We start from the raw sequence: 21136 nt of genomic DNA, 5'->3' as shown, positions 1-21136 counted from the left end.
ATCACGAAACCTTTACCTGAAAATATCATGCGGTTCATAGCATGTGCAGTAAACCTTTCATGTGGTGACGCAATCCTGCATAAAATATCTTTTATCCTACGATGAATCACCTCGTTGAGACGATCCGGTGTAATTCTTGGTTGGAATAGAGACATTTTAAGCGGTAATACCTGTTGGAATTTCTCTATGTAGTCTACGGCTCTACGGCTTTGTATAGAACTGAACCAGAGATTTAACGCCGATTTAAAAACAACATGAAATGTATCCTGGCCAGTCATCGAGTGCTGGTCAAGATTTAAATGTGACTGAAAGCCATAAAACTTTGCCGCCATCTTACGCTTGTAATACACAAACAAGATCTGGTTTGAATTTGTAGTTGTTTGCTTCTGGAATATATTGTACATGAGTACATCTGGACTGAAGAGGACCAGCTTAGTAATATTCAAACGTGAAGAAATGCACGAACTATTTAGGCATTAAATATGCCCCAGTTTTTACTTTCCTTGCCCTATTACCATAGGTAAGGAAAGTATTGCTTTCCGAAAAAAATTAAGGTACCCCGATTTCTAAATTTCTATGCGTTTCAAGGTCCCCTGAGTCCAAAAAAGTGTGTGTGTGTGTGGTGTGTGTGTGTGTGTGTGTGTGTGTGTGTGTGTGTGTGTGTGTGTGTGTGTGTGTATGAGTGTATGTGCGTCTGTGTACACGATATCTCATCTCCCAATTAACGGAATGACTTGAAATTTGGAACTTAAGGTCCTTTCACTATAAGGATCCGACACGAACAATTTCGATCAAATGCAATTCAAGATGGCGGCTAAAATGGCGAAAATGTTGTCAAAAACAGGGTTTTTCGTGATTTTCTCGGAAACGGCTCCAACGATTTTGATCAAATTCATACCTAAATTAGTCATCGATAAGCTCTATCAACTGCCACAAGTCCCATATCTGTAAAAATTTCAGGAGCTCCGTTCTATCAATGCAGATAGATTCCCAATTATCAGGCTTCAGATACAATTGAAACATATGAAGAGATAGCAGACCTCATGTGTGTCTCCAGCGTTATAATTGCCTTGTCACCAGCTGGCTCAAATCTTTGAATAGAAGACTTGAGATGCGCGTGCACACTAGCGTCAGGTGATCAATTATCATAACGGCAAAGAAAGTTGTGTGAGTGCGCCACACCAGATTTTTAATATTTTCATTGATATTGCACCCACTTGAATTATTAACAAAGTAAAGTACAGTCTTGATTATCCGATCTTTCAATGGCCACTTTTCATTGACAAATTCTACCCAAGTACCTACTTTACTGAACTTGCATTGTTCATTTCACTGAATATGTATGTATTCTTCACATAAATACTTAATTTATAAGAATTTGAGAATATAACTGAGTTCAAGAGTCACATGAATATTATTTTCTACTCCAGTACTCAACTGAACTTGCATTTTCCGTTAAAGTTGTTTGGATTTGAATCTCTTATCTATAGTGATGTCCACGTTGTAATGGCAGTTTTTGATCATCATTGGAGTTGCTATCCTTGTCTTCCATTCAACAAAGCAGATAGCGCTATCCTCTTCCACCATCCGCAACGTTGTCAAATCGGTTTTCACCAAAATGGAGATACATTCAATTAACAAAATATATATAATCTCAATTATGAGAATTTATGATTGAATAATTGAAAAAAAAAAATTGACGGATAAAATATAATTGATTAATTTTAACAAGTATTAACAGTTAATATTTCATGATAACTACCGGTATCAGCTATATTCTATAGAAGGCAGTGGCAACACATACAATCGGCAACGCTGCTCTCCTATCTCTTCAACTGCCATTATAACGTGGACCTCACTATAGGCTACGGAATTATAATATAAAACAAATAGTGTGTTTTCCAAATCAAATTTTATTAAAAATCTCAATGTTCACTGTTTTCGAATTTCTTGTACACTGAATAGTATTTGTCAAATCTTCTCTTGTTTCTGTCCCCTTTGTCTTGTTGAGAGTTTGTTGAACCAATGCAATGTGAAGATGAGTCATAGCATATCAGTCGCCCACATACTTCAGAGCCAATGCTGTTGCCACTGATAGAGGAATTGCGCTGATCCGATTGTAGAGTATCAAACTGAAAGAAACTAAAAATTTAAACTGATTCACAGACAAAATTATATATTATAATATAATTTCTTATATCCGAGGTGAGGCACTTTTTTGCTACATTCCACTATTGAGTAGCATGTAACAAATCAATTCAAATTTAATCGTTTATTGCACAAAAAATACATGGTTCAAAAAATCTTTTTAAATAACATAATTGTGCTACACGTCGGCAAAAGAAAACGTGTACGCCGAAACAATTTAATCATCTTTCATTGCTGTATTTACTGTTTAAAGCGTCATTTCGTAACGTTTGTATGAACTACTATACTTTGTTCAAATTAACTTCCGACTTGGGATAGACATGCGCAGTAGAGAAGGCATACAGCGGCAGGGATACAACGGCGGCTATGTTGCCGTTGTGTACCGTTGTATCCCGGCCAGCGTTCTCAGGGATACAACGGCAACATAGCCGCCGTTGTGTACCGTTGTATCCCGGCCAGCGTTCTCTAATTTCCAGTGAGTATTCAAGCGCTCATGTTAAACTTAGGAAGTTTTCTCTCTGCAATCACAGACTCGACTGACTCTATTCGACAAATTGACAACTGCGCTTCCACCTATGACTCAATGCATCACTGCAATTGGCTGATCTCACTCCATTTCTCTGCGCCGCAAATTCCTCCAAATCTGAAGAAGATTTACACGAAGTATAATAGGGGAGGGGCTTGTCTAGATCAATGGCAGACGTTCACCTTGATAGGTCACGGCTGCCACTAATAACGGTGTTTGGCGGTTACTATAAATACTGCCTATTTTACTCTACTTCACGTTTTTAAGAGATTAATAAATCTGTAACAACCGAAACCGGTATCTCGATTTCCAATGGATCTGTGGTTTGACATTATCTAGTACCTATTTTTATTCAGTTCCAGCAGGTAACAAGTGCTCCGCAAGGGTCCAATTAAAAGCGTAACAAACTGAAAACTTGACCTACTAAAATCTTGTAGAATTTAAAAAAGGTATTTAATCTTCCTAGGTGAATTAAAAATCTATATGACAACTATTAAGTCGATTAGTTGAGTAGTTCAGAAGTGATGATGCATCATTTGTGTATTTCCTATCCCATATCTGTATTATATAAGGCAATTTTTTCCTTTATCCTGTATAGGGTGGCTCATTGGAGTAAGTGATAACGCGCCGGTCTGATAATCGAGAGAACCCGAGTTCGGATCTCGACTGGGGTAAAGGTTTTTGACCACAGCAAAATCACATAGATACGACCACCCTGTCATTTAGAGGAGTCGATAATATAATTATGTTGTCGGTCCCGTCTACCTAAAAAGTAGTCATCTTTCATCATCATCCCTCTCACTCATTACCCATACTTAAGCCTAAGAGTTTATGTGGGCATCACCCTCAGTATCATTATTATCATTACAGCAGTTGAATTTAACAGTCAATAACTTACCGACATTGTTTTGGATCGTATTTCATCCATTGGATGGATAGACCCATCATGAGTGAAAGGTATTAATTCTGTATTGGGCACCTTTCTATTCTCTTCTACTATTCCCCTTGAAGCTTCAGGCTTTTCCACTTCACCAAAGAATATCACAAGAGGTCCCAAAGAGCGATTCATCGATTCCTGTCCAAATATGTGACGTGGAAACGTGTTTTCATTCTGCAAATACCGAGATGTCCGCGAGCTGAGGCCAATCCTTCTGTTTTTGCCTTGATCAACTTGAATACTTGGATTGAACTGGCTGAGTTGGATTTCCTTGTTAATCCCATCAAATTGAACGCCCGAATTCTCTTGAATTTCTGTGATATTCGAATCCGAGCTGTAATAATCTATAATATTCTGGGAATACGATTCACCATTCTTGTGGCAGCGTGCTATCACATCTCTCAGCCTCTCCCAGAATAAAAACTCGTCCATTTCGTACATAGATATTGTGCTTGGGGTTTTCTTAACTCGAACCATGGATCCAGAAGAGTTTATAGAACCTCTGTGCATGTAGTGCACATGATCATTTCCATCAATCAAATTATTTTTATTACATCTTCCGAAGATCTCATTTCCATCTTTTTCATTCAACCCATTATCATTATCAGACATCATCATTGATTCTAGAACAGGTTCATCGTTTATATCACGTTCTTTGGTATTTGTGAGTTCTGATTTCTCATAACTTTCAGATTCTATACTTGTTTCATCCCTATGCTTAATTTCATCTTTGTTATCATTTTTGAGTACTGATTCTCCACCACTTTCAAGTTCTATGTCTAATTTATCATTATGCCTAATTGTATTTTTGTCATTATTTTTGAGTTCTGATTCTCCACCACTTTCAAGTTCCATAATTGATTTATTCCTATCCCTGATTGTATCTTTGTCATTATTTTTGAGTTCTGATCCTCCACCACTTCCAAGTTCCATAATTGATTTATCCCTATCCTTGATTGTATCTTTGTCATTATTTGTGAGTTCTGATTCTCCATAATTTTTAAGTTTTATATATAATCTATCCTCAAGCTTATTTATATCTTTGTCATTATTTGTGATTTCTGATTTTCTATCACTTTCTAGTTCCATAATTGATTTATCCCCACCCTTGATTACATCTTTGTCATCATTTGGAAGTTCCGATTTTCCACCGCTTTCAATTTCTATACCTGATTTATCTTTTTTCCCAATTTCAGACCTGTCTTCATCATTATTTTTTGTAAGTTCTGACTCGCCAACACTTCCAAATTTCAAATCCAATTTATCCACAGAATTACTTGTATCTCCCAATGTCTCAAGAATTTCAGCTCCATCAACGAATACATTATCATAACTAGCTTTATTGTTTGATGGCTCCATTTCAAAATCGTCTGTGGGTTCAAAAATGTTAATTGTTTGCTCAGTTTCTAAAACTTTTCTATCATCTTGCTTCAGATAATCATTTACTTCCAATGGATGTCTCCCTCTATCTTTCAGATGATAATCAACTCCCAATTGATTGCTTTCTCCATCTTTCGTCGAATAATCAGTTTCTCCCGATTGTTGACTTACATCTTCCATTGCATTCTGGGATTTTCCCTGTGGCTCTTGTTGGAGATTATCATTAAGTTGTACTAGCTGATCATCTACTTCCAGTGGATGTCTTCCTGTATCTTCCAGATGATCTTCGACTCCCAATTGATTGCTTCCTCCATCTTTTGTCGAATAATCAGTAACCCCCAATTGTTGACTTTCATCTTTCATTGCATCCTCGGAAATTTTCTGTTGTTCTTGTTGGAGATTATCATTAAGTTGTACCTGAGGTTGATTTGTTTCATCTATTGGATTTATGTCGGAGGTAGATTTATGTGTGATACTTGTGTGGCTGTGTTTGGTTGTGTCTACTGATGATTTAGAGGCCGAACTTTCAAGGTCAAGGTCACAATTTTGATTTCCGAAACGATCGCAAGAATCTGTGCATCTATCAGATCCCATCCTTGCGCTCATGAGAGCATCTCTCATCTCACTGCATATCACCTGCATCCGTCTCAATGATTCCAAAGCTGACCCTTCGGTTGAATTTTCACTGTCAATTGGGACATCATTGATGCATTTGTTGTTTGTAATACTGGTTTCATTGTCACTGTTTGATTCATTGCCATTGATACATTTTTTGTTTGTAATTCTGGTTTCATTGTCACTGTCTGATACATTGTCATTGATGCATTTGTTGTTTGTGATTCTGGTTTCATTGTCACTGTCTGATACATTGTCAATGACACATTTGTTGTTTGAAATGCTGGTTTCAACAGTTGATCTTTCTGAAGATTTCTGATGAGATAAAAGACCCTTACATATTGATTCCTTAACAGAGACACCAACAGAGTAGATTTCGTTGATTAAATCATCTTCATCATCAACTGATTTATTGTATTCTGTACAAACTTGATCTTCCTGGTCTGACTTGGTTAGTGGATCATTGATTGAGTTTCTCTCATGAAGTTCAACGGCAACATTTCCTGTGTTATTTGATCTGCTACATTCTAGATCGGAGACTGTCTTCTCTACATTCAAGTGATGGTTTGAGACATTTGTTTCATTCAATAGTAAGACCCCCTTATCTCCTGCTTCTGATGAAACTGCAAAGGAGAAAGGATTTCATCACTGAATTTGAAAATTATCTAGAATATTAAAAATAATAATAATGTTTTATAGCCTCAAGAGCTTTTACAAACATAGAGTTTCGTCATACAGTAATTTAGAGTCAATACAATATTAATATGAGTTCCATTCCATAGTCTTTCCAATATAAATCTTATCACAGCTTATTTGTTCTACTGCTGAATCAGTCTAAATCATAATTAAATTTAACTATAATGGAAAAACAACAACATATTATCTATTAATGATCGAAAAAATACCAATTGATTACATTTATATCACAGTCAGGTCAAATGGAGATTAAAAAGAATCAATCACAGTCAGGTCAAATCACAGAAACATTGTATAAAACATAAATATAGTTGTATATTGTTATAATATTATATCATACACTCATTATATGTACTATATTGTATAAACATAAAACATAGTTCTAGTCACTATCCAATATTATGAGTTTTTTGTATTATTCAGATCAAATCTGTGAGTAGGCATATTGGAAAACTATCAATTGTTTGCACTAGTTATCCAAGTGGAACTAGGATCAACCAAGTCAACCCTATGAATAATATAAAGAATTGCTCATCATTTTGTCTCATTGTTAATAACTATAGTGAGCCTCCGGACTGCAGAACTTGCTCATAAACTATTGTACTGATTTCAAAAACCGCAACTTGTGAATCAATAGAACTTTCTGGGTTAGTCTGAATGGATAATGAGTCCATTCTGAGAAAATGATGATGATAGACTCTAGAGAGAGAAAGAGTGAGAGAGTGAGCCAGTGTTTGTGTGTGTGTAGTACACAAAGAGCAGGAATGATAGAGAATGCCAAAATCATGACGTAAGAATTATGAACCAATGACAACAAGCTACGCCTCCAAGCTCCTCGTATTCCCTTCTGATTGGTGGATTGGAACGGCTACTGGTGTAGTTCAGAATTCTGCCAGTAGGTGGCAGTAGCTACTGGGTCAAACCTGTACATTTCATAACATTTCCATAGATTGCCAGGACAGTCTGCAAGCCGTCTGAGAGAGCAACCTGAACTAAACCGTTCTGCTCTCGAAGATCGCTTTTAGACTGTCTTGACAAAGCTGAGTATTCGCCTATCACCATTCCTGTTGAATTGAAGAGATTGTGGGACATATTTATAATATAGTTATAGTGTACTTAAAAATTTAATCAATTTCTGATTGGAAATGAATTCAATAATTCACTTACCAGCGACTTGACATTGAGGAGCATTATTAACTGATTGACTGATACTAATTTGAGTTGATGTTACTTCCTGCAAAAGATAAAAGTATAGATCAGGTATTAATTCTGTTATTGAATTCAGAATAATAAGAGTGAGTCATAAAGCATCGATAAAATCCTTAACAATATTTTTTAAAGATTTAGATGAAAGTGAGCAGAGCTCACTTTCCAAATGCTAGCAGTAGGACCGATTATTCGTAAAATAATAAGATCAGGGTATAGATACAAACCTATATGATCGAATTCTACAGAATTGGTTCTAATAAATCAAATTTGTATCTCTTTTCTGTATAGGACTACTTGTAATATAAAATATAAAGAAAAATAATAATATAATAAAATAATTTTCAATATTAGGCTAAATATTTTAAAAAGGGTACTGAGATTTTTATTTTTATTTATATTCATATCAAATTTTTAACTTTCTTCGTTGTGGAGTTAATTTTATAGCAGATATATCAAGATTAACAAATCATTTTATATTCTTGTAGCTATTTCTTTATATTTCCGAGCAGTTTCCACTCACACAAGATATAATTCCTAATTTGTTAAATTAGTTACATTAAATTCACTTGCTTAACTTGGTTTATTGGAATCCAAGTGAATTATTTAGTTGAAGAATATGAGATAGAGAATTTTTGATATGAGTTTCCACTTGAAAATAAATCGTCTCTAACGCATAAAACTTACAGCAAAATTCCAACACAAATCCAGCTTTTGTATGGATTTACATTTTTGCTATTTGAAAAATGTTGTAGAAAGGTAAAATCTGATGACTTTCTCTCCTTTACCCTACCATCCTTGGTTGGAAAAACTTTTATTATTATCATTATTGTGCTTCATTGGAATCACGTTTAAAATGTGATTTTTGAGATTTATTTGTTCACACAAGTTTCTAAAAATTTTCAAAAGGTTATGTATTCATTGTTCTCATAAAGCATCCAACATCTAATAAAATCGGTCTATGTAGGCCTACATTACCGACTAAGTCTGTCTGGCGACTGCCTGTCATGGACTGAATATACTGAATTATCAGAAATGTCGACTCTTTATGAGAATACCATCAAATAAAATATAAATAATGATATTTGTTTAATAGATATTGTACATTTGACTGTCAAGTCTTGATCAGAATACACTTACACCCAGATTCTATAACATAACATGACAACCAAAAATAAGAATTGTGATTCCTAGTAGGTCTACTCACCGGAATCGCTGGTAACTGCAGGACATCCTGGGAAATGTCTAGAGATTTTACAAAAATGAAAACCAAAGTCAAAAATATGATTGTCAAGAGAAACATGTCACGTGCCTTGCATGAAAGTTGGCCGGGTGTTGTTTTGAGTGTGTTCTGTGTGTTGTGCGATGTTGTGAATGTTATGTGTTGACAGCTAGAAATCATTTACACCGCGGAGGAAGCATGTTGACAAAATCCGTTGCCATGACAACTCATCAACCGTAAATATAAAACTCAGGATTCTTCCCAGCTGATCTGTTATCAGGGTTGGAATAGGCTGTGATTTATGAATACGACTTTGATTTTGTAGGCCTGAAAAACTTTTCAGTTAACAACTGTCACATTAGGCCTGGGCAATCCACTCTCATGATACTTCATGCATGGGATAATATTAGTCATTTTAGGGATTTATTGCTTTTCAGATTTATGATTGCAAAATATTCTCATATCTCTTCCCGTCTCATTGATGATGTTTTTCATGACTTCCTTGTTTACTAATAAAGTAACCCTGAAGCTGGGTTTACACCAGAGTTATTAACACAATTGTAATAACTTAATCCTTATAGATTCTATCAGATTTATTTATTCGTTAATACAATATACAAATCCTATAAATATGATCAGGAGAGAACGACAGGCATAGCCATAGCCTACTATAGATAGATAAAATAAGCCATGCATAGCCCAAAACTATTTTTTCCCAAATTTTTATATAATAACATGTCATTAAAATAGGTTATGTTCTTACTGTGGATAGTTGAAGTTCAATTCCTCTTCAAAAATGTATATGAGATAAAAACGTTAAATTCGGAATGATTGAAACACCAAAGTATAGTCAAATATTGCACTTAATATTACAGCACATTGAATAAATTAAGTTATTTTTGATTAAACGGAACTTGATAAACACATTATGTTCATCATGTTTATGATGAGTTATGTTCAATCTAATAGAATCTATAAGGATAAGTTATAAACATTTTGTTAATAGCTTTGGTGTAAACCCAGCTTTAGGCTTCAATCATCAGAGAGCTTCTTCATTCATAAAAATGGTTGGGATTAAGCTTAGGATTGTTTTGATTGTTCATAATTATCAATAAATAGGAATGAAATTGATTTTCAACTTTCTTTGGAATGTCAAGATTTGAATATCCGATTTTGATACTCTGTAAGGATCCACTCATGAACATGAGTACCCAAAGAAAATAATCATCATAAAATATACTTATCCTTGTTGAGGTGTGCTGACTCCTTTAGCTGGAAAATAAAGAAAATAGTACAACAGTATGTTGTCTCTCTTCTGTATAGGGCTACTCGTAATAATATAAATAAAAATAAAAATCTAAAAATAGAGATAAAATAATTAAAATAAGGGTACTAAGATTTTTAATTCTATTTATAACAGTATGATGCTTTGTACGGTACAGAGATCGTCCTACAACACTACTTAGTTCCAACTTGAACCTCAAAGGGGAAAAGTACGCTGTTTATAGTATAGTACGTTCTATTATAACAATAAATTTTTATGAAAAAATATTCTGATCCTTATTGAAGTGTGGTGCTACTCCAGCTAAATGATATAGAAAACCCCACAGCAGTATGATGCATTGTACAGACCACAGATCATACAGGTACTTCTACTACACTTGCAGAGTTAATACGACTTGAACCTTCAAGGGAAAAGTACGATCAAGCATTAATTCTTACTATGTGGACAGGAATTTTCTTTCAGTCGTAAATCGACGAAGATAACATCTTACTATCTATTTGAACTTGCTAGATAGCCATCTGTGCTTAACATAATGTAATATGTGCTTAACATAATGTAATTTATCTCCATTACTAGATTATTTAAATTCTTCAACATGAATAATATGTTATGTTGAACGTGTTAACAACAATTTACTAGGGAATGCTTGTCGTACATCACTATCCTCACCATATTCTCGCTTTAGAAAAATATTACTATGCTGTTGAGGTGATTAACACTATGTGTACGGAATGATATTATAGTCCAAATAGCCTACACCAGTCTTCTAATGCTTAGATTGTAGGTACAGAACTGATAAGAGCCTAAGAGAACCTAAGATAAAACCTAGGAATGTTCCATTCTACAACAGTACTGAATACCATGATTATTATCAGTGTTTACGAGTTTGTGTTTCTTGAATAGTTCCAAATTTCTTAAATAACTCAATATTATTCGTTAAAAGAGTGGTAATTGTGTGAAATATTTCTGATTAATTTATCAATTTAAGCCATCTAAATTCAAAATTTATAGTTTTAATGTTTATATTGGACCAAATTTTATTAAAAATTGTACACGTGAAATTCTAACCTTATCATGGACTTTGTCACCTATAAATTTGGAAGAAAAATAGAACAAGGACTACCTTATCATTTTATCGCTCGCCATATCAGTCCAGACGATCCCCTACTGGATCGTCCAAAAATTAGATCAGCGGGCTCGCTTCGCTCGCTTGCATTTTTCATTTGAGCATGCTTCATTCCATCAGGAAGTCAAAGTACTGAGAAAACGCAGAAAAGCTGAGAAAAACGTAGGAAAACGCTGACTTTGGGCGTATCTTTGATGAAATATTAAAGTCACCTCATCACAAAATGTTTACACCCTAGCTAAACCTCTGTACCAAATTTGAACATTCACTGTCTATTACTTGATGAAAGAACTGAGAAAACGCAAAAAAACGTTAATTTTGGGCGTATCTTTGGAAATTTTCCCAAATCCGTTCTTAGTGCGCATCTAAAGGGCCAACTGAATATACATACCAAATTTGAACGTTTTTGGTCCGGTAGATTTATAGTTCTGCGAGTGAGTGAGTGAGTGAGTCAGTCAGTCAGTCAGTGCGAGTGAGTGCCATTTCGCTTTCATATATATAGATATTTATATCGTTTCAATAGAAATATGAGGTGTCTGTTCCATGATTTGTACTAGAAGTATCAACAACTGTTATTGTAAATATTTTGTGTCTTTGAAAAGAAAAGTGTACTATGGAATCATTTTTCACTATCAAATAAAATAGCCCCAATAAATCACGTTATTAGAAAACAATTATCACATTCTAAATATTTCAAGCTAAACTTGGTTTCCAACTTCAAGACGCACAATGGGCAATTCCAACCCACATATTGCTTGGTAATTTCATTCTAACATGGAATCATATTAATCGAGCCAGTAGCCACCCAAGCAGTATGAGTTTGGAAGTTAGCCAGCCGCGGAAGGAAATATTTCATGCGAAATTCTGTTTGCAAAATCGCTTCGGTTTCAGCAGAGACAAACGAGTATAGAGTATTCTATTCTCCCTGGTTTCTGTTTCCATAGAAACAGCTTGCCGAAAATTGTCTGAGAATCCGTTGTAGTCGACAATGTACTGCCCAATATAAGACGTTCTCCGACATTGTAACAAATATTGGATAGTGAGATATGAATGTGTTTCACAAAGTCAGCGGTTCTTGAGAGTGATATCGCTGATTCAAATCCAGTGGCATTGCAAGTTTGTCTGGCGACACATTTCACATGCTGAGTTGGGTCTTTTTACATTCATTTTTCACACTTTCAGCTGTCGGATTCATATATTTTTGATCAAATTATATTGGACTCTTCAATACAGTTTGTTCCTGAAGCCTGAATCCACAGATTTCTGGTATTTAGCAACAAGCAACTAGGACAATAGCAAAGTTGTCTTTGCAGGAAAGTTTTTTCTATAGTGAGGTCCAAGCTATAATGGCAGTGAAGAAAGATAGGAGAACAACGTTGCCGATCTCCTGTCTTCTCAATGTCTTCTATAGGCCTATTAGCTGATACAGGTTTATTGATGTAATATTATTAACTACTGTTCATTCTTGTTCAAAATGATCAATTATATTTTATTAAGCAAGAAATTATATTTTTCAATAATTTCATTATGAATTTTCATAATTAAGATGAAATATTTTGTTAATTAATTATTAATTCTACATTGTTAAAAGACGATCTGGCAACAGAGCAAAAGCGAGAAAGAGATAGCGCTATCCGCTTCGTTGAATGATAGACAAGGATAGCAATACCATTGATAATCAAACACTGCCATTATAACGTGGACCTCACTATAGGAGCTGAAATAAACCGGCAATTTGTTTAAGAGTGGAACTATTTCTTCTTAGAAAAAAATGTCTCAGTAATTCAATTTTTTAATCCATTTTCCAATTTTATAATTCCATCCAATCCGTAATCATGTTCTAGTTTATCATTGCATCCTAATATGAACAGAGAGATATGTTAGACAGTCGCGTAGCCAGGATTTTGAAATGGGGGAGATTGATCAAAAATGTAGAGCTTCCTATAGACTTCACCTTCTAGAATTTGATGGTGGGGGGGGGGGTGTTAACCTTGATTATTGGGGCCTCTTTCTCAGGTTCATGAAGTGTTGTAACATGGGACCCCCTCCCTTCGCTGAGCCACTAGTGTTAGGAGGACTATTTGTATCAACTGATGAATATCCAGTCTTATATTAAAGACTTGGGTCCACTCATTTTCTCAGTGAGGAAGTTTGCAATCAATCGAATCATAGATGGAATAAGCTGTTAGAATATGGAATAAGCTGTTAGAATATGGAATATTCTAGCTGTTAGATGGAATAAGCTGCATGATCTAATTATGAGAAGTGATAGATTTTGTGGTCGCGCAGATAATCTATCGAATAGATAATGAGTTGAAATTCGTGCGCCTGCTTCTAGAACCTGGAAGGGGGACCACATGTGGATTGGTCACTTGTAGGTTGACTTCTACTCTCAAAATATAATTCATATATTTATTAAATTATTTATTTTATAAATATTTATTCATTGTGCGACCCTTCCCGGTGGTTTGGAACCCACCTAAAACTGTAGGTCCACTTAAGTTCCATCATCATCCGTCTCATTACCCATGCACAAGCCTGGAGCTCATGTGGGCATCACTATCAGCAAAAATTCATACATCAAATAGCAGACTGTTCATGTGATCATGAAGTAGTTGTTACTAAAAGTGAATTCAAACATTCAAAGTTAATTATTACAGTGACTGAGAAGTACTTAACTTCTCCAAAATTGGTTCTAGCTTGTAAAAAATATGTATAATAATAGAATTTTGTTAAATATGAATTGATATTGTGGAATTTCCCCGTAATTGAAAAAACGGTTAGTAATACAACATATAGTAAGTATAATCATAGAGAAACAATAGCGTAAGTGGATATCCCATGGTATAGGGCGTTTATGTCGCAACTTTTACTGTTATCTCAAGCCGATTACTGTTGACTATTGTCGATTTTTACTGTTTTGACCGGGTAAGAGTGTATGAACGGCACAATATGAGAGACTACCAGCGTCATAAAGCTTCACGGGAAAGAACTACGTGGACTATCGGCTTGAGATAACAGTAAAAGTTGCGACATAAACGCCCTATATCATGGGATATCTACTTAATATGCTATTGTTTCTCTATGGTATGATACAAACTTATGTGGATGTGATAAAAATGGAACTGTATTTGTTCAAACATTGTCTAGTATTCTCATCCTAATTGAGATTCCATGTAGAATTATTCTTCACAAGAGTTTTAGTATAATAATAATATATTCTATATACTTCAAGAGTTGTAGTAATTTTTCATGTCATGAATATGATAATCTAAACCTCGCTATCCAGAATCTTGGAACTCTTTGTTGCTCACAAGTGTTTCCACATTTTGTTATAATGCCCAATACCAGGTATGGGATCCGCCAACACAAGACAAACCTGTACTATTCATATGCATTCAGTTGTGGGATGCTGTTGGCTAGTTAACGCTTCTATTGAGAACCGATGTTTTTGAAGATATTCATGAAAATCAATGGATCCTGATTGAATCTCTTGTTGTTGGCTAGGCTGTTCACCTCATATCTGCGTCACACGTCAGGTTCTCATTTTCAACTGTGGAGTTTCAGGAGAAGAATATATTGATTTGCATTTGAGATTGAAATGAGGAAAGTTGAATGCGGAAACAAATCGTACATTGACATTGGGCAGGATCGAAATTGATTTGAATGGAGACAAGATGGTAGATAACAAGGCTGCAGTGTTGATGAGTTCTTGGTTTTGTATGGGTTCATTACTAGGCAATTTCTCAACCCTCCCATTCCACAGTTTTGTCTTTTTAATAAATTATATTTCTCTCTCACTCTCTGTCACTCCATCTTTCTCTCTCTCTCTTTTGGTAGAGATTTAGTGGGGAGGATATTTTTAATATTCTTTCCGAAGAATGGACATTGATATGTCGAAAGCTCCGCCAATTTATGTAGATGCATAACAATATAATTATTATCTATAGTTATTATATTACAAATTGCTTTTTCATATCATGTACAGTTCAATGATTATTTTCTTAGTCTATATTATGTAAATTCATCTATAATTTTGCTGTATTGTAAGCTATTGAATATAAGTGTATAGGCCAGTATATGTTGTAATCTACATAAATAAAGTACTCAATCAATCAATCAATCTCTCTCACTATCTCTCTCTCTTTCTCTCTCTCTCTATCTCTCTCTCAACCTTTCACTCCCTCATTATTCCACTTATTATTATGTCATATCGATTTTCTAATTATTGGGAATTAGCTTTTCTTTATTTTCATCCTTATTATTATTTACTCTTTTCTGTTGATTAATTCAACTCTGAATGATTTATCGTTTCTATGATTTGATTTTTACCTATTGATTTTTTTAGCCTTAATTTTTTTCGCTTAGACATAATATTTCGTTTGAATTTTCAAATTTATTTTTCTACGGTCAAGTGCTGAAGGGGAGGGTATTCTTGATACCCTCTCTGAGAATGGACTTCTTTAAGTCCAAACTTCACCGTTTCATGTGAAAACGTTACAGTAGTACCTTACCCTTTGCATATTTCATCATTTTATTTTGCTCAATATTATCGTAGAACTTATTAGTTTTATACGATTCACCAAATTATCTCTACCTCCATGTTCATTATCTATTCCTCTTTTACAATTGAGGGTGCTTACCCCCACCTCCATAACTTTGGGGAAATATCGGCGTTATCTGCTAGAGTAACGGGACTCTCTCCCGGCAACTGAGAAGGAACTCCGCCTGTGTTTTCGTCACTCTTCTCCTAGACTCCTCGGGACTTGCAAACGTAAAGGTGTGCGGAGAATCGAAGTGATTTAGTGGTTTAGTGAATACGCGTGTGAAAGAAGGCTGGCGAACGGAAGACTACCACCTAATGCTCTACCGACTGAGGATTGCTGTCTGGGGACGATACTTAAACTAAAACCGGTGAGTCCGTTCCTTATGGAAACTAGTTAAAAAGGACCCTTAGGTCAAAAAACCAAAATTTCTCACAGTATGTTGTACACAATCATGAGTTTTTAGAACAGAAAATAGCCAACAGTTTTTAAGGAAAAAAATTTTTTATGATCAACATTTTGAAAATTAGTTTTTAAGCCAAAAATATTTTTTATTATTCAATTTAGGTTATTCAAAAAACTCATGATTGTGTATCTTGGCAATGTACATGATGTGTCCAAGTTTCAAAGGAATCAATTGAATGGTTTTTGAGAAAATGTACCTTATGCACAAAAAAATTCAATTTCTGAGAAATGAACAAAAACTAAAAAAACTGGTATTATTTGCAGTTTTAATGAAATACATTGATACTGATCACTACTCACTCATAATTCAGTACATTACTGAGTCATATGCAGGTTCTTCTCCAAATTCTTCATCAGTTTGCTTCCTTTTCTGCCTCCTTGATGCCCGTTCATACTCGCTGATTGAATTTTTTGCATCTCGTATCCGTTCATTGTCAATCTTCTTCATAGTTTCAATCATCCTTTCGCCGAATTGAACACCAATTTCATTTAGCACTTCACACTTTATAATGTTCCCCTTGTTGAAGTATGCTACAGCATCCAATACACCAAGCTTCAAAGTTTTGTAGGACAAAAATGTATTTAGGAAATACATTTGTAGGAAAATGTATTTTTAGAAATGCGATTCCAAATTACATTATTCACACTTTCGTTCACATTTTGGGTGCCACCATGTGAACATTTTTTCAATAGATTGGGTTGACTCAGTTCCCTATAAATAGGTTTGATTGTATCCATCACAGCTTCTCGAAGACTGTTCTTGTGGTTGAAATGCTGATTTGTTGCAATTGTTTTTTTTGTACCGACACCAAGAATACAATCATTCTTTCTCTCTCTTTTTCTCCTTCTTCCATTATATCCTCCCACCAGGGTCTACCGATGTTATTCCTCAAGTAATAGAATCAAAACTTCTTTTCCTTTCAGAAACTTGTATTCAAATACGTGAAGTGAAAACGTTTTTAAAGCTCTCAAGACGAATCATGTTGATTTCCAGTGATTAGCATGATAATGCACCCTACCTACTCCTTATATAATTGTTGTCTCATTTTAGTGCTCAGGAGTGCAAATATGTGTGGTCAATCTTCGAGAACATGACAAATGTCAAACAAGGTGTAATTGAAAATTTATCTTGTATTCCTGTGAACATCAACTTGATTGAAGTGAAGACCAGTTGAACTATGAAACTACCAGGGAAAAAGGTGTACAGTGATTTTATGCTACTAACAACCTCTGAGCTCTATCAATATTACCAGCAGGCTACTGGAATTCTTAGATCCTTATTTGTAAAGCGGTGAATCTGTGAATTAGATAAATTTGTAAAGAGATCCATATTTGTAAAGTGGAGTAATTTCTCGACGCTACAGGTGGCATAGGAAATAATCACGAGATTGAGGACGAATCTGTGTGCTCAACTTGTGATATATTCAGATGATTATCAGACCAGTATATGAATGGAAGGTCAGTTCAACACAGTCCGTGACAGGTATGATTGATCATCTCGTTTAGCACTGATAACTTGTAAATTACTGTATTTTTATGTGACTGAAATTATGCGTTACGGTACTCAAAGTATGGACTGTTTTCAATTTATTCAAATAAGGTCGTCGCTCAATGATTTTGAATAATTGAATGTACTTATGTACTGTAATTGTGAGTGAAACTACAGGAGGGCTGTTGTGGAAATGTTAGAGCAACGAGTTACTGCATGGAGTAATCGTTTGGTTTTTATTCTCTCCAAATCTAATCTCGTGGTTTTCACTCTCTCGTGATTCAAAATCTGTGAAATCTGGAAATTATAACATAATGCGTAGATAAGTTCTGCTGCTGCTTACTCAGAGATTGATGATACTCGAATCATTTGTATAATCAACTCATGAATATACATTGAACTCTTTCCCACTTCGGTCTTTGTTTAGAGTGGGTTTCGAACACCCTCACTCTATACGGTATTTTGCCCGGCGCCAATCAATTACTATGAATTGATAAAATTAAACTAATAAAATTGAATTGATTTGAATTGATAAAATTAATAACTTTACTGTAACTTCACTCACTGTGTGGATACTTATATTTCACTCACTGAACTAATAATAGTATTGAAGAAAATGGTAAAGATAGATAGATCAGGGTCGTGTTTAAGGGAATGTACGAAGTGAAAGGCAAAACAAAGGTTAATTATGAATTTATTATTGAACTTTAAATTTATATGAATTTATAAAAAATTGATCAAAAATATAGTAATGATTAGATATAAATACAAGATGATTAAGTTTTTGAAAGTACAACAGTTCAAGTTTAATTTTAAACAACAAAATTTAACAAACAGTTCTTATTACTTTTATCAGGTTACTTGAACAATAAGATATAAAATCAAAGTATTGAACAACTCTAGTAAAAAATATGATTATAGTCAAAAATAAGAGAATTGATAAAATTTGAAGAATGAATATGATTAGGGGAGCCTTGCTTTAAAAAAAAACTATTATTTGTGCTTAGAAGAAAATTTCAACTGTAAGCTTCAAGAAGTTAATTAAAACTGTATCTACAGATTTGTATTTAGAAGAGCTAAATAATTAAATTTGCTGTTTACTTTGATGCTATGTAATTTGATATAGTTATTTGGGCTTTTTAGGGTGGGGTGGTGTGGATTTGAAATGAGAAAAATTGAAAATTCTAAATACAATCTTTACCTGGCTCAGTCAATTCCCTATAGGATAATTGAAATCTGAAACCAAAAACTCTCTCCTACACTGAACACTGTCCAAAATCCAAGAGACTCACAGCAACTAACAGCAACTCAACTGCCACTAACTGCCACTAACTGCCACTCAAATGCCACTAACTTGCAAGGCATGGTCTGCCTGTTTATATACTAGAACCACGATTTTCCACCCCTCATCACCCTTCGCCCTCTAGCTCCGCCTACACTCAAACTCTTCAGCTAATATTCTGCTTACAAATTGAATTCAAATATCAATTTAAATTTACTATAATGTTTATTATGTTATATCATTTTAAACTATGGCTCCCCTTCATTATTAAAACAAATGATATCATACATTTTACCAATATTTAAACTCTAAAGTTTGGATACTGACAATTGAATGCATTGATTTGATTAATACAGTAATCAATCTTATAAATCTGATATGGCAAATACTTCAATAATAAATACATGAACTGAACAAAATACAATGTCATACAGTACATCATTACAATCGAGTTGAATAAATCAAATTAATAAGATACCAATCAATTACTACTTAATTAATTAAGCAGGTTTCCTATACTCATTGTCAACATGTTTCAATCAAATATACCTAATTTATTCTATTTACAAATTTGTCCTCAGCCTATGAATTCGGATTCAACTAGCTTAATTAGCTTATAATAATTATTGAATTATAATTTATTGTACAACATTATTTGTTGAATACTTTATACATATAGCCTAATCTACTTCATGACCTAATTTATAAATACATCTACTCATATATCATGTTTATCGTTTTATGTGATCACCATTCAAATAACTGATCATCAAATAATTGCTTCAATAATATCCATGTGCTGACCACGTGGTAAAATTGTAGCATATGCTGACCACGTGGTTACATTGAAAATTACATATCTATATTTACTTCTCTCCTAACTATATATCTATATCGCTATTCACAATCTTCATTCACCTGCCATCAACTTATGCTATAGATATATACAAGGGTTGACACAAAGCACAGTGGGCCATGTGGTTTCTATAGTAAACGTGTCTGTGACTGACATTTGAATACTGTTACGTTTCTAGGAAAGAATGATTTTGTCTCAAACTATTTTGAAAAGAATAATGACCCAGCGTCTGTCTAGGTAAGCTATTCAAATGCATTCTCAATAGCTTCGAGAAACGGTTCTTTTTATTATTCTAGCTCTTCGAGCGTTCATATTCCTAAATACAATATGTTCAGAGCACGTGTTGCAACAAATAACATATATCTACAATTTTTAAATTTTAGGAGAGCACATGATCGCCATTTGTGGCTCAACATCTCTTCATATCTAATCTCGTGGTTTTCACTCTGTCACGATTCAAAATCTGTGAAATATGGAAATTATAACATAATGCGTAGATAAGTTCTGCTACTGCTTACTCATAGATTGATGATAATCGAATCATTTGTATAATCAACTCATTTTGAATATATATTGTATTTTTACAGAATCAGTGTGTAAATGGGGAGAATACAGAATGTGAAATACAAAACGATATGTGGATAAAAATTATGCAAATTGTGAATATGCTCTTGCGCTGCTTATGTTTCATAAAATTTATCTGTAAAATTCTGTTCAATTATTTTCTGCAGAGTTCTTAATCTTACTTTATAATCATATTCTTCATAATCCGTCATTTTATAGGCCTACAGTATAATCGCGAATTAGGGCCGGTTTCCGAGCTCCAAGTTATGTTCAATCTTATAGAATCTATAAGGATTGAGTTATTAAGGCTGTGCAAAGGCTAAAAATAAACTTTCTACTCATGATATTCTTCAAAGTTTTCCGATTTTTATATCATCAAGCTATCAACATTAAAAATGTTTCTCAGAAAAATATTTTTTCCGATCATTACTACTTTTTGAGATATGAGCGCCTGGAGTTTAAATTTTTGGGACAGAACATTTCAAATTCGGTAAGAGATAAAACCATGTGATTTAGAGGATAGATTCTCCATGGTATTGTTGATCTAGTAAAACAATAGTTTTCTGAATATATCAGTTTTTAAGATAGTTATTCAATTTACTAAAAATAACCAAAAATAACTTTTAGTTGAGTTATTTTTGGTAAATTGAATAACTTTTAAAAAAATTGATATTTTCAGAATATTTTTGTTTCACCAGATCAACAATATCATGAAAAATACATCCTCCAAATCTCATGGATTTATATCTTACCGAATTTGAAATGTTCTGTCCCAAAAATTCAAACTTCAGGCGT

The 21136-nt window shown here is 34.1% G+C and overlaps 1 protein-coding gene across 1 annotated transcript; it reads right to left on the bottom strand.

Annotated features, from left to right (window-relative positions):
- Window positions 1-1895: 1895 nt before the first annotated feature.
- On the bottom strand, window positions 1896-8926 carry LOC111049389 (protein PFC0760c). The gene is made up of 4 exons (XM_039433221.1): window positions 8716-8926; window positions 7470-7536; window positions 3573-6229; window positions 1896-2132 (listed from the first exon to the last, which is right to left on the bottom strand). Exons 1-4 carry the CDS (start codon window positions 8908-8910, stop codon window positions 1926-1928), a joined length of 3126 nt encoding a protein of 1041 aa, XP_039289155.1. The 5' UTR covers window positions 8911-8926; the 3' UTR covers window positions 1896-1925.
- Between the last annotated feature and the right edge of the window lie 12210 nt (window positions 8927-21136).

Source organism: Nilaparvata lugens, chromosome 7 (assembly GCF_014356525.2).
Source record: "Nilaparvata lugens isolate BPH chromosome 7, ASM1435652v1, whole genome shotgun sequence".
NCBI lineage: Eukaryota > Metazoa > Arthropoda > Insecta > Hemiptera > Delphacidae > Nilaparvata > Nilaparvata lugens.
This window is presented reverse-complemented; position numbering and strand designations above follow the sequence as displayed.

What these genes read in the sequence shown, in the direction of transcription:
- LOC111049389 (XM_039433221.1), bottom strand. Translation starts at nt 8,910, where the DNA reads ATGATTTCTAGCTGTCAACACATAACATTCACAACATCGCACAACACA. An exon ending in TGCAGTTACCAGCGATTCCG is followed by an intron (nt 7,537 to 8,715) that starts GTGAGTAGACCT and finishes TATCTTTTGCAG; the next exon opens with GAAGTAACATCAACTCAAAT. An exon ending in TCCTCAATGTCAAGTCGCTG is followed by an intron (nt 6,230 to 7,469) that starts GTAAGTGAATTA and finishes TCTCCTTTGCAG; the next exon opens with TTTCATCAGAAGCAGGAGAT.